Source organism: Amia ocellicauda, chromosome 17 (assembly GCF_036373705.1).
Source record: "Amia ocellicauda isolate fAmiCal2 chromosome 17, fAmiCal2.hap1, whole genome shotgun sequence".
NCBI lineage: Eukaryota > Metazoa > Chordata > Actinopteri > Amiiformes > Amiidae > Amia > Amia ocellicauda.
In genome coordinates, this window is record NC_089866.1 from 14,899,731 (window position 1) to 14,914,134 (window position 14,404).

Consider the following 14,404-nt stretch of genomic DNA (forward strand, 5'->3'; position numbering starts at 1 on the left):
GCAGCTCCTGGCATCTGTTGCATTTTTAATTATATATATATATATATATATATATATATATTTAACAACTAAAACTAAAACTAAAACAGTTTCCTAATCGAACCCTAGTGTTTCTCAGCCCTGGTCCACTTCCACATTGTTCTGGGGAACTAATAATCCACCCCCAATCAGAGCTATTATACTCATTTGAAAGGGCCTGGAGATTTCAAGTTAAATATAAAGTGATGTTTGGCACTGGAGTTTCGCAAGCAAAGCAACTTAAAAAGTCAAATTAAGCAAATTATCAGTTCAATGAAGTAACTGAGAGCTCTGCTGAAGACGACAGCAGGACAGCGGGGCGCTGGACACAGACGTGGCCTTCCACACACTGCTTGTGACACAAGAGCTATTAAGTTGACAAGTTTTAAATTGGACTTCAAATCCTTCACAAAATGTCAAACCCCACTTCCTCTGCCCTCCCCTCCCTTGAATTCAGGGTCAGAATCCCAAATTGCAATTAAAGTTTCAATTAAGCTAATTTAATGGTACAGTAGGTAACTGCATGTTCACATGCTGGACCCTGTAACACCGCCTGACACCCAACCACGATCCTCATCTACCGGTCTACAACAGTGACGAAACTCCTATCAGATCAAAACTCAACTAAATTACAAACAAGTGAATATTATCCTGTTTTCTGATGTTTTCCAAGCAGCAACAACACAGATTCCACTCATAACTCACAGACATGTTTCCCAGCAGATAAAATGTTACAAAAGAGAGACACAAAAAAATAAAATTAAGGAACTCCTGTCAGTCTGTATCAAATGTTAATTCTTTTAAAATGTTTATTATGGATTAAATTCATTTAGGGAAAATGAGTAATACATCTTAGATCTCCAGTGTACAGCGAACCACAGTTTAAAGAGAAAACAGGTTCAATCTTTTTATTATATATATATATATATATATATATATACACATACATACACATGCATACATATATATATGTATATATTTTACACACAAAAATATTTTTTAAAACTTTGCAGTTTCCCCATTGAGTTGTTTTCTCATTCTTGTTTTGCTCTGTAATTCTGTGCCTTTTTGGCATAAGGTCCAATACTGAATATTTACAAGTGATTCCAGACCCTCTACAGACCAGCACATACTGACACGTAAACCATCCCGTTCCACCGCTCTGACCACCAGAACCTCGCTTCCACGTCACTGTCTCTCCCTCTCGTCTCTGCTGGAGTGCCAGCACCGTGACGCAGTCCCCCCCCCAATAAGGCCTGGCCTGCTCAGACATTTCATCCCAGATTTGTATTTTCTGTGTTTCAAGTTCCACGTAGGTTCAAAGCCCCGAATCACTGGAGGTGGGGGACGAGCCTGGGGTGGGAATTTCTGTTTTCTGGGTTTTTGGTCCCACAGGTTTAAACCCCAGGAGGATATCGATAACGCTGGCCTTTTAACCGCAGTGCTTTCTGTTGGTGGGGGCAATACAGGCTGATGCACAGACAAGGGCACCAGAGGGAAGGGGGTGAGGGTGAGCAAGATGTGAAAGCTTTGCCAGGAGCCCCCCGCTTCCCCCTGGCCAGCCCTTGCTGGGAACCCTGGAGTCATCCTGCGCCCGGGCGGTGATGCATTTTCTGTCAGGGGGAATAGGAAGGGTCGTCCCACTTGTTGCCCGTGTCGTTGCACTGGAGCGCGGAGTCTGCAGGGGAAGTTGTAGGGGGGGTGGCGTAGACTTATGTCATCGTCCCCATCCCCCCCCGGAGGGTCAGGCAGAAGGGGGGTGTGGGGTAGGTGGGGCTTTCAGACCCAGTGAATCACCGTGCAAAATCCTCTTCCACCCCCCCCCCGGCCCACAACCTCCACAAACAAATGCTCAGGAGCAAGACAGAAAACACCAATCAGCACAGAGCGGGGCCGGGGGGCAGCGCCAATCAGCTGGAGTGTGAAAAAATCTCTCTCTCTATTTATGTTTTGTATTAAACGGTTTGTGTGTGCGTGGGGGGGGGTGTGTGTATCATCATTTGTAAAAAACAAAAACAAAAAAAAAAAAACTAATTAATAATAACAATAGAATTACCAAAACCAATATGGTCACTTTACTCCCATAGCCACAGAGTACACCAATAGTCTGCTCCTACTCTGCACCCCCCTGCCTTTGCCACTCTGTGCCTTCTCGCCAGGCGAAACACAGGCCACCCCCCCACACCACAGGCCTCTCCCGGATCCTGACAGAGCTGCCAATCGGAGTCAAAGAAACAACGGAGCTCCCTCTCCCTGCTGTTAGACGCAACACACCAGGCTCCCCTCCCTGCGGAGAGCTGCACCGCTGATGGAGATTGCTCCATGTAGGGAGGGGAGATGTAAGCCTAATCAGCCAGTCAGCCTCTCTGGGGAACAAGCAAGGCTCTCCCTTATGGCTCAGATCCCACAGTCATGCTGGAGAGGGAGTGCGGGCGGCTGCGTCCGGGCAGGGTGCAATAGGCAGTCAATGAAAGCACAGCACAGTAATTAACGCAGTGTACTGTGTCTCTCCAGGCCCAGAGCTGCAGACCTTGCTGTACTGTAGATGTCCAGGACATGGAGCTGGAGATCCATTCTTTAACAAGTTAAAAGTGAATAATTGTAGCCAATTAATGACACAAAGGCACTATAATAAACACCAGAGGTCAGAGGGTCACATGGAGCTTACACAGGCTAAAGTTACTAAACTAAACTGTTGTCTTATTCCTGTTTTCCTTGAAATGAAAGTGTTGGGAAGGGGGGGGAGAGGGAGAGGTGCCAGGAAGTAATTTCCTTTTCACTAGGCTTGGGTCAGGGGTCAGGGGTCAGGGAGAGGAGGTTGTGAGGCAAAGGGAAGACGTTTTTTCCTAACAATATATTAGTCCACAGATATTTTCATTAAGAACATCAATGTAATTTTTTATTATTATTTATTTCTTATATATATTTATATATAAAAAGAATACTCTAAAAAGTTCATGATTTGTTGGAGTTGGACTACAGCAAAGGAGCAGAGACAGGTCTGAAGGTTGTGAACAGCGTGTGTGAAATGTACACAGAGCACAGGCCCCTCCCCTCCACTCACACCCTACTCCTACACCCCCCCACACACCCTGCCCTGGACCAGCCCAGTCCCTCCCACCCTCCCTTCCTCCCTCACTCCCTGGTCTGCTTCCCTGTAAAACAACCCAACAAAACAAAACAAAAAATATGTAAAAGTGTGTGTTGCCCCTGAGTGGGGATGCTGGGAAATCTTCCATAATATCCAGCCCTGACAGGAGGAGGAGGAGGAGGAGGAGGAGGAGGAAGAGACCACCAACCAAATGGAGGTAAGAAGCAGCAGCCGAAAAAAAAAGAAGTTAAATTGATCCAAAGAAAAGGAACGGTTACCGATATCTGAACACTGGGGGGGCGGCTGCCTGCTTTCTGATCCTCGACAGAAGAAAAATGTAAAAAATAAAATAAACCAGGAGCCCCTCTTTAAATAACACGAAAGATAGAAGCGAAGAATTCTCAAATAAAACTCCTTCCAACGTCTAATAAAATCTGTACATTATCACCTTGTGTTTTGTTTCTTCCTCTCTTCAGTTTAAATCCTTGATTCAATTGTCCAAAAGGGACACTGTTTTTGATTTTTTTTGTCGTTTTTTTTTTTTTTATATATATTTTTTTCATTTTATATTTTTATCATCATTTTTCGTTATTTCCGGGTTGTTGTTTTTTTCGTGTTGTTGTCGTTTTGTTTTGGAGTCCTATTCCTGTTGCCGTGTTCCTGCTTGGCGCCGTTTCTCTGAGCCTGTGCGTTAGCAGCACTTTTTCTTCCGTTTACTGTTCTTGGTGAGCTTCACCACGTCGTTCTGCTGCTGCTGCTGCTGCTTGGCCATGACCTCCTTCTTGGCCTTCAGGACCAGCTCCGTGATGCAGTTGAACATCTGCCGAGACGCACACAGGAGAGAACGAGACCAGACACACACAAAGCAGCAACAGTTAGTCGTGCGCACGGTACAGTACGACCACAATCACACACACACTGCAACGCAAACGCTGCGGGTCCCCCAGAGAGCGACATACAAAAGAACGATTCAAATGGATGAGTATAAATAACGTGGGATTGATTGTGCAGGAGGGTGTGCTGGTTCACTGCACCCTCCAGAGACCCCTGACACAGACCCACTTCACCCCTCCCCATCCCTCCCTTCCCTATCCTCTCCCTTCCCTGACTCCATCCTTCCCTGCCACTGCCACCCCACCCTCCTCTCCTCTCTGCCACTCACCTCCTCCACATTGACGTTCTCTTTCGCACTCGTCTCGAAGAGGTGGATCCCCATCTGTTCCGCAAACTTCTGCGCATCGTTCGTCTCCACTACCTTGGACCCGGGGTCGTCGTTCTTATTGCCCACTGAGAGAAAGAGATGGAGGGAGAGAGAGAGTTAGAGAACGAGGGTGAGGAAAGAGAGAGAGAGAGAGAGAGAGAGAGAGAATGAGGAGAGGAAATGATAGGATGGGGGGGGTTGGCAGTGGACTGACCTAATATCCGACACACATCGTCACAGTTCTGGTTGATCTCGTGGAGCCATCGCTTGACGTTGACGAAGGACTCTGCGCTCGTGACGTCGTACACCACTATCACCCCATGCGTCCCTCTGTAGTACCTGCAGCAGGACACACAGCACGGGTTCTAGAACACGCAGCACAGAATACAACAACACTATTTTGCTTCCATATTGTTTTCAGTTGGACACCTATAGTGGGCATTGTATTTATTGTGCGTATTGCTGCAGCACTGGCAGCTTGCTGTACCCCCCGTCGCCACTAGGAAGAGCCCTATTCACAGCTGCTCTCCCTCTAGCCTCAAGCATGTGACTTATTGTATTCAGATCAGGGAAACAATGGGCCCTCCAATACTCCGCTAATCTCCCGAACCACAAATCAGAGGGAGGGAGAGAGAAAACAATGCGAGCTAATCTGCAAAACCACAAAGGGGGGGGTGGCGTTGGGAGGGAGGAAGAGTGCAAGAGAAACTGAAGTCAATCTGAGTGAAAGAGAAACAGAGAGAAGAGAGGGAGAGAAACAGAGGGAAGGGAAGCAAAATAGTGCTTTATATCTCTCAAGCTCAGCAACTTCACTTCGCCCCATAGACACAAACACCTGGCACAAAAGGGAGGAGCCACACAAACCACAGCCGAGTCTGGTCGAGCCCGGGAGCTTGCAGGGCCTGAGCAGATGCGGGGGCAGAAAGATGGGTGTTTTCTACCCAGTGGAGGCAAAGGGTATTAAAATGGCAGTCAGGGCTATATACCTGCATGGCTACACAACATACGCCAGACTGTAGTACACCACACTACACTCAGCAAAATAAGATACTACAGCTACACAAGGTAGAGAGAGGGGGACAGAACTGAGTGTTGAAATAGTGAAAGATGTCATAAAAATGGAGGAGGGGAGAGAGAGAGAGAGAGAGAGAGAGAGAGAGAGAGAGAGAGAAAACAGAAGAATGGTGAAGGGGACGATGCAGACAACGGACATCAATCAGACAAGACAGCCCCTCCCCCTCTCCCAGACACACTGAACTACTTCCTGTCTGTGGTGAGAAAGTGACATCATCACACAGTAAGCTTCCTGTTCAAGCCTGGCAATTGGGCTTTAATGACGCAGAGAATGAAACAAACACAGAAAGAGAAAGAGAGAGAGACAATGGAAGGAGGCAGCCACAGGCCCAGCCCTGTGCAGTACAGTGTGATTACAGCTGCCCTCCACAGGCCCCGCCCCCTACAGCAGAGCTGGGCAGGTCCCTGTAGCACAGGATGTGTTTGTGGAAATAGCCTCTCACACACACACTTCAACACTCATCCAACACATTAATACTCTCATACAACACCATTTTTACAGTTTTTTTTAGAGGGAGAGAGCTACGGGCTGCACGAACAGCCACAGGGAGTCAAGGGCTACATACCTTCACAATATTTCTCAGTAAATGTTTAAATAAGAGTGTGCGCACACACACACACATACACATACAGAACCACCCACTCAAAAATATATATGCACACACACGCATGCACACCCTCCCCACCACATAAAAAAAAAATACAAAAGAAGGAAAGTGAATTGAATTGAGCAAGCTCATTTCACAGAGAGAAACAGCTCACTGGACAACAACAACACAACCAACAAAAACATTGCACTACAACAATGACTGAACACAGAGCCGCAGAGCTCACAGGCTTTAATGTGTTAAGCAGCACAGCCACGCGTCCCGGACTCGCACGGCCCAGCCCGTCTTGGCTCACTGTGAAACCACAGCTCTTCTAGTCTGATTGCAGGCCTGAGGAACAGCACCAACATCCCCACTGCCACACAGCCCAGTTACACAGTGACCACGGCACACACTCACTGTCCCTGCCACACAGGCCAGCTACACAGTGACCATGCCACTGTGACACACTAGCTGTCACTACCATAAGCTCCGATTCCATTCAGGGTCACTGGCGGAATTGAAACTGAAAAAAATAAACAAACAAAAAGCAAAAGCTGAGCAGGACCCCACACTGTTGCTGCATTGGGCTGGAAAAGATGCACAGGCCCCCACTGTTAGGCCCACAATCAACCAACCAAGCCAGCTTAATGGAACTAAGGATTTACTTCCTCACCACTGTTGGACAGCTCAAGTGACCAATATCATTTTATATTTGACTTTAAACCTCCAGCGGTTTAAAAAAACAAACATATATATTGGTTTTAGAAGGAACTTTGACTGGGCAACATATTAATTGTGAATTATGGTTTGACGAAATGACAGAATCGGTAACTAATGAGAGCCGCAGCAGCCTGGCCAAGCAAGCTGCCTGCAGATGGGGCTGTGAGTCAGTCTCCACACTTCCCACTGAAGAACGAGGGTGACTGAACTGGAAAAATTCCACACACGGGGAAGGGGGGTAATTAAATTAAAAATAATCAAATTGCTGAAATAACCAAGGCTGTTATGAATCCACATCATGCCCCTGCTGCACCTCACAGACAGGGCACGTGCCTGAGCTGGGGGCCATTGGCCGGCCACAGGGCAGGAAGGTCAGGCCACCCCCCGGAGATCCCTTCCATTGTCTTTTTAATACATCAGACATGTTTTTATGCTGCAGACTGCCCCCCCCTCCTCCAAGAGGAACGAAGACGAGACTCGAGTTGACCAGCAAAACCACTGTTCTCTAGCCACTACAAAAGACACTTCTGTGTGTGAGTGTGTGTATGTAAATGTCTTTAAGGTGGGGGGGTCTATTCAAAGTGTTGCGATGATGAAATCTTCTAAAAAAAAAAAGTGTGAATCTAAATAAAAACTAATAAAATACATAAGTCAGTCAGTCAATAAAGCTCTGACTCAGTATGTATACATCCATATATACAGTCACTCTCTCACACTCACAAGAAAGCTGGTTGCTAGCATCCATTTCCAGTACATGTATCTGGCCTTTGCTCCATATTCATGGCTTGTGGTGTGTGTGCGTGTGTGTGCGTGTGAGAGTGTGAGTGTGAGTGAGAAGACAGCTTGCCTGTGCCCTGGTGTTTGCTGGGGACGGTGCCGAGGACAGAAGTGGAAATGACTTCTGGCTTCGGTTCCCCTTCCTTGCCTGACAGGCTCTCTCCCTGGCGATGCGATGTATGCACGCGATTCCCCCGCCAGGCCGCATCACACACTATAACTGTCTCCCTCTTCTCCATCTGCCCCCCCAGCCTCTCTATCATGCTCTTCCCATGGTTTTGTAGAGGATTGGATTTTTCCCCCCTTTCTTTTTGTGCTCTTAAACTTGTACAGGAACAAGAAAGGAAGTCACACAAGAGTCTCCCATCAACTCCATCGCCTCTTTTGTTTAGATTTTTGTGAGAAAGGGAGAAGACACTTTTTCTTCTTCTGACTATCTAATTAGTTCATTATGTTTCCTATTACTCTCCTTACTTGTGGTTTTCCATATTGTTCTTTAACTTTCATGGGGCTAATCCTTCCCTGACTCCTGCCCTCCTATCACCACCACCTCCCCAGCCAGCACAGTGTGGTGCCCCCAAGTGGAACTCACGTGGACGTGATTGTGCGGAAACGCTCCTGCCCTGCAGTGTCCCAGATCTGCAGCTTCACCTTCTCCCCGTTGATCTCAACCGTCCGGATCTTGAAGTCCACGCCGATGGTGGTGATGTAGCTGCCTGCAGAGAGAGAGGGAGGGAGGGAGGGAGGCATGGGACAGGGGCGAGAGAAAGAGTTACAGGTCCTACCCATAGGGCTCATCTGAAGTAAATTGAGTGAGTTTCACTTCTAATCATCACACTTTATTTTCTATTGATTGACTAAACATAAACAAAACACTACACAGGAAGCAGCGGACTGACATCCTGAGACCAATCGGCTGTGAGGTAGTTAGCTCTCTACAGCACCCCGCTCCGCTCACAGCTCTTGGGGAGCGTGGCTGCCTGCAGCTGTCCTCAACAGAATTAGTTAGGAAAAAAGGTATCGTTGTAGAACAGCAGAATGAAGAATTGCCACCGCGCACTCAAAAACAAAAACAAACACTAAATTAAATAATGTGTTTAAAACAAACACTATTATTATTACAACTGTGACAAAGGAGAATTGTGATGAGACAGCAGGAAGTGTGAACACACTGGTTACACTGGCTGACAAGACGGCTTGAATGACAAACAGGAAGTACACACAGAGGAGAGCGTCTACGAATAGTTTTATTTCTGTATCGACCTGACGCGAGTGGCCAGAGCTGGGGCTGGCAGAGGGGCCAGGGATGAGGAACAACCAGCTACAGTGAGTGATTAGGATTTCTTCAATTGAAAGCCCCCTTATATACGGCCCCTTGCCGTCTGAGCCCCCAACCCCCCACCATTTGCTGCCGAAAAGAAGAAACGAGAAAGACAGACAGACGAATAAACAGATACAAATTAATCAAAACGAGAATTGAGTTCTTACCTGAAAAGGTGTTGTCTGCAAATCGCAATAAAAGACTGCTCTTCCCCACACCTGTAGAGAGAGGGAGAGACAGGCAGAAGTCAGAGAAGGCACAACCAGGCATTTAAAAAAAAAAGAACAAAATGGAAAGTAAAAGAGTCCTGACTTTGTCCCCACTTAGCTCATTGTGGCTTCTTCATACCTCCCTGCAAACCCCCTTCCATGCCCTTCAAACACAAGAGGACCCACAGCAGGTATCGCTCAGCCTTGGCCACAGCACAGCAGTCCTACACATTCGGATCAATACATTTCCAACTCTGAACGGTGAGACATCGATTGGCTTGGAGGGATGGGACTCGCCAGCAGAAGGTCACTGCAGCCAACACTGTCCCAAACATGACGCATTACGAACTACATCAGAGAGCGAGTGGCGAGTGTGGGGGCGATTTTTATTCTTGGTCAATACAGGGATCCCTTTGGTTTTAATTAATTTCTTTAACTGGTGAAGTCCATTTTTAGAAGACCATGATTGCGATGGACAAAACTGATCAAATTCACAGCCACTCGTACTTTTAAATCTATAATAAACTTAACATTCTATAATAAAGAAAGGGGGGAAAAAAAATAATACAGCAAGCCAGCAGAAATCACGACATCAGTTTAAATAACAGACAGTCAGAGGAGATGGTTTAGCACTGAAAATGGGATCAGTGTGTGGGAGCAGATTTAACAGCAAGATATCTCCACAGAATTAAGATGAAAAATCTGAAATTATATATATATATATATATATATAAATAAATACAAACATAAACCAACAAATATAAAATGATGATTGCACGCCAAGAGTATTGCAGTCACACAGACTGCTAAACCAAGAGCACTTGTACCCATACACACTGCATATCCATTTCCACCCCCCCATGCAGGCTCAGGTTCAACAACACCACATACACACCTCCCAGCACACACACTGCATAACCAGTCACACTCCCACACACACAGGGCCTTGCCGGCTGAGGCAGGGACACTTAAGAAGTGTAAAACACAGATCTGGTTCATGCATCAATATCAGCCCACGCTGCCCACAGCCAAACTCACCTGCCATTCAACCCCCCTCCCCATTATTTACACAGCGAGACAGACTTAGACAGACAGAGACACAGACGGACAGACAGGCATGCAAAGGCACACAGAGAGACGGACTGTACAGTGACTGGAAAGGTCGCACTGGGAACACCTAGCTGACAGGACACGGGGCCTACACACGCGCACCCACCTGCTCCCAGTGTCACTTATGGCTGGGGGGCAGCAGGGCAGAGCTGCGGGTGAGAACGGTCTACAGTACCTACACATCACCTGGAAAACTGAATCTGGGGTTGTCATGGTAACATCAGAAAATCACACATCGTCCTGCAAGGTCGATGTCCACACCGATTTTCAATTCTTTAAATGCAACGTAGTGCACCACATAAATATAAATAAATGCATCTGCTTAACCTGCTCTTCAACAGACGCAGAGAAACAGACACACAAAGGCACAGGCACATAGACATTCATAGGGACATGTCTCCAACTTGTAAGAAAGTGGTAGAGGAATGTTACAGCCTCCCTCCAGCTTGCAAACAGAAGCATCAGAGAGGCGTGGAGGGCAGGCTGTCACTCCATCGGCAGAGTCTGGCTGCCGGGAGGGGAGAGGGAGAGAGGCAGCCGACGAGTGACCGCGGGATCAACTGACTCAGAGCAGCCAGGAAACATCCCTTTAGGCCACTGAGCCAGGTCTCCACGGAAACAGTGCGTGTTTAGGTGTGTTTGCGTGTGTGTGGCACAGTACGTCAAGCAGATAAGATGTTCTGCACAATTAAAAAATGCAAATGTGGAAAGATAAATACATTTTCTGCACTAATTTCCAACACAAGTTAGTGATTCTTTCTTCCTTTCACTCAGCCTACACCTCATTTATATGGGTTACAGGATCAGAGAGAGAAAGACTGTGTGTGTGAAATACACCTTGGGCAGTAACAGTATCTGCAGTAGCAGCAGTGGCTGCAGAAGCAGTAGCTTAAAATATAGAGGGTCAAAAGAGGCGATTATCTCTTCACACACTCGCACCTCACACACATAATGAGACATGGACACAACACGAAGACTGAAACAGGCGAGATCACCTCTGACAGATACTCATGGCTCTCTCTCTCAGAAACATTGTCGGTTGTAACGGTGGAATTTCATTATCTGGATGGTACAGGTCTTTCCACAGAGAGGAGGGCATACCCAAAGTGTTTTTGGCGTGGAGGACTGTCTCCTACTGCTAGTCAATAAACAATGAACTGCTGTACAGATTGGTTTTATTTTAAACTGAAATGGATGGACAAGTAAAGACCTGGACTCCAGGCCATCGTGCAGACTGTGCTGTTGAAGGAGAAAGATGGAGGGGTCCACACACTCCACCTGGCTGTGCACAACTCACTCAGAGGAAGTACAAACAAACTGTCCAGCAGCCTACAGTCGGGTTCGCTAGCAGAGCCCCGCGGCTCCGAGGAACAGCTGCAGTACCCCCACACCGCTGGGTCCTGGGGAAGAGTGTGACCATGCTGGGTTTGGGATCAAACTGCCATTCTGCACTGCCAAGAACTGAACCACCTACCCCTCTGACAATTATATACACAGACACACACACACTGCTTTTTAATGCTCCAGGCGAGTCTCTCAGGTGCTTAACTAAACCCCTTACCTGAACAGTCTCTAAACTGATTAAGTAATAAAAATGTCTAATTATCAACCATATATTAAGGTGCAAATTAAGTAAACTGAAGCTCTGTTGGAACCACAACAAAAAGAACAACTGCAAACAGAGCGCAACTCCTGGGCCAGGGCAGCAAACAGCCGTGCTAACTGTGCTACGATCAACCTGGCAGCTCCAGCAGCTCCTGACTCCCTCACAGAGACACACGCTGTGAAGTTGCCATCAGCCCTGCTGAGAAAATACATCCTGCCTCAAACCTCAGACCTGAAAGTGTGCAAGCTAGTTTAAAAGGAAACCAATGAGGACGAGAAGTGGCCTATGGAGACTTCACAGGAGTCTCGCCAAACGCGCTGCAGATACAGAGCAGCTTCGTGCCGCGCTGCAGCACAGAAATGTCTAGGCTGACTGATACAGGTCCTGTGTCCAGAATCACAGAATCACAGAATCACAGAAGCAAAAGCTGCTCTTGGCCGTTCACACTGCCTTACTGAGGATGTTTTTTTCATTCTGCCCCCGGATTCTAACGCCACAGACAGGCTTCTCACTGGGGGAGTGGGGGCAAAGGAGGAGACGTGCTGGGAGTGCTGTGCATTGGCAATTTCTCACAGTAAAGATGTAATTTTATTTTACAGAGGGTGAACAACAGACGCATGTCTTTTTCATTTTGAGAAGAAAAACAATGCTTGTCTGCCCACTTGCAAAATATTAAGCAAGTACACTGTTCTGTCACTGCACACACACCTCTGCCTTATAATTAAGCCCACATTACAGAAAATAATTTCCCGAGTCCCCAACTGCATCTGCACTGACAACAGTCTGCATGTGGGATATTGGAGAAGCAGAATTGAAAATCCATCCACTAAAATACAAGTATAACCACCTGCAGCTGCACACAGACTCCGCACACCTTGTTGCCATTGCAGGATGTATTGGTTTTGCTGCAACTACAGTACAAACCAAGGGATTTAGCCCTTAAGCAGCTAAAATCAACTGTCTTACTCCGTGCATGGCGCTATATGATCGCAAACACCTGATGCGCTGCCTCAGATTAGAAGACAAATTACAAAACTGTCAGTGTAAGAGACGGATTGCATCTCCCATGCGTCCATCACAATCACACTGACAATGTGATAGTTTGATTCTAACGGTTATATACTATAAAACCTACCACATCTGTGTATCATACAGGTGTGAATATAAATATATAATATAACAGACACCTTTATTACATATTGCTATATGTAATTTCTAACTACAACGTTAGAATAATTCGCGATTAAAATCATTTTTACAGGTCAGATTTTTTTTATTGGTTTCTTTGCTAAAGAGTTTTTCCAATTAAGCATTCAATTGCACAAACCCGCACACTTAAACAGCTGTGATCGTGCAGGTGAAAGGGTAATGTTGGCGGGGAGAGGTGCAGCGCCGCCCGGGCTGCCTGTGAGACACAATGGCGACCAGAGCAGCGGACCCCACTCGGCATCTGTATCTGCACCCAAACAGCCCACAGCCCGCACATCCGGCCTGCTCCCAGTCCAACACCCAGCCTTTACACTGAAACTCCCCGCCCAGCGACTGACAGCCCGGGACATACCCCCCACCACCTCCTCCTCCTGTCCCAATCGGTAATACCGAGCCGCTGATGTCAAACACCGGCACACCGGCTCCGGGAAGGCCATCACACAGGTCCCCACACCACCGGCTGCAGCCCGAAGACCCCGCTTCCCCTGTCTGCACCTTAAAAACGGGCGAGGCCTGTTTCCCGTCTCGCATCCCCGGGCTTTCCTTACCGCTGTCGCCGATGATCAGCAACTTAAAGAGGTAATCGTAGTCCCTGGCCATGCCGGCGCTCGGTCGGTTCCCCCCGCCTTTTTTCGCCGCTGCCCGTTCTCCTCTTCCGCTGGCTGTCCGCTGCTGTCTCGGTCCCGGTGTCTTTGCCAAACCCTGACCCCCCCACTTGTGATATTCCTCTGCCCCGGCCTGCGAGTGTCCCCCCCCCAACCAGCGGCGTTTTTCGTCGGGGTTTGGCGGCGTCAGCAATCCTCTCCCTGGGTAACAAACAGCCGGAAACTCCGCTTCACCGTCTCTGGAAGTGTCTCTGCACCCAGCCCTGCACAGAAACCGGCTCCACTGCGCAGGCGCAGGAGTGGAAACGAAGAAAAAAGGAAGCGTTACCCCTCCGCCACCGCCAGAGGGCGACAGGATGGGAGAGAATCCTGCATTTAATAATAAATGAGACTTTGATCAGGTTAATGATGCCTTATCTCAAACAGCTTTTACAACCAAGTCATGTTGCAAGGAAGAAAACTCCCCAGTCAAACTTGTAATATTTACTATACAATCGGAAAATACAAGATTTAAGAGCAAAGACTTGTGAAAAAACCCTGCAGAAATCAGCCATGTACGAGGACTGCCTGAGGCCCACCCTGAACAAACACAGGGAGACCTGCCATACCAGGGCGGAGACCCCTGCTGTGCTATGCATCAAGGAACGGGAGTCTCCTTGGCCAAAGCAGCCAGTTTTGAGTGTCAGTGTCTCTGCTGTTATTGAACCAAGTCCCTCTTGTTCTGTTAGTACTGATTGTTTGTCACTATCCCTGCAGCCATTCCAGTTATGATGGATTTATTTACCATTTTGCTTGCAATGTAGTGGACTGCAGTCAAGACAGTTGCCATGATAAATTATGTCGCATGAGGGGAATAACAGCTGGTCTGCATTT

General features: G+C 47.4%; 1 protein-coding gene across 1 annotated transcript; it reads right to left on the bottom strand.

The window, feature by feature from the left end:
* Positions 1-804: 804 nt before the first annotated feature.
* rab35b (RAB35, member RAS oncogene family b) lies at positions 805-13,806 on the bottom strand. The gene is made up of 6 exons (XM_066689187.1): positions 13,475-13,806; positions 8,960-9,010; positions 8,064-8,187; positions 4,525-4,649; positions 4,272-4,396; positions 805-3,929 (listed from the first exon to the last, which is right to left on the bottom strand). Exons 1-6 carry the CDS (start codon positions 13,524-13,526, stop codon positions 3,801-3,803), a joined length of 606 nt encoding a protein of 201 aa, XP_066545284.1. The 5' UTR covers positions 13,527-13,806; the 3' UTR covers positions 805-3,800.
* Between the last annotated feature and the right edge of the window lie 598 nt (positions 13,807-14,404).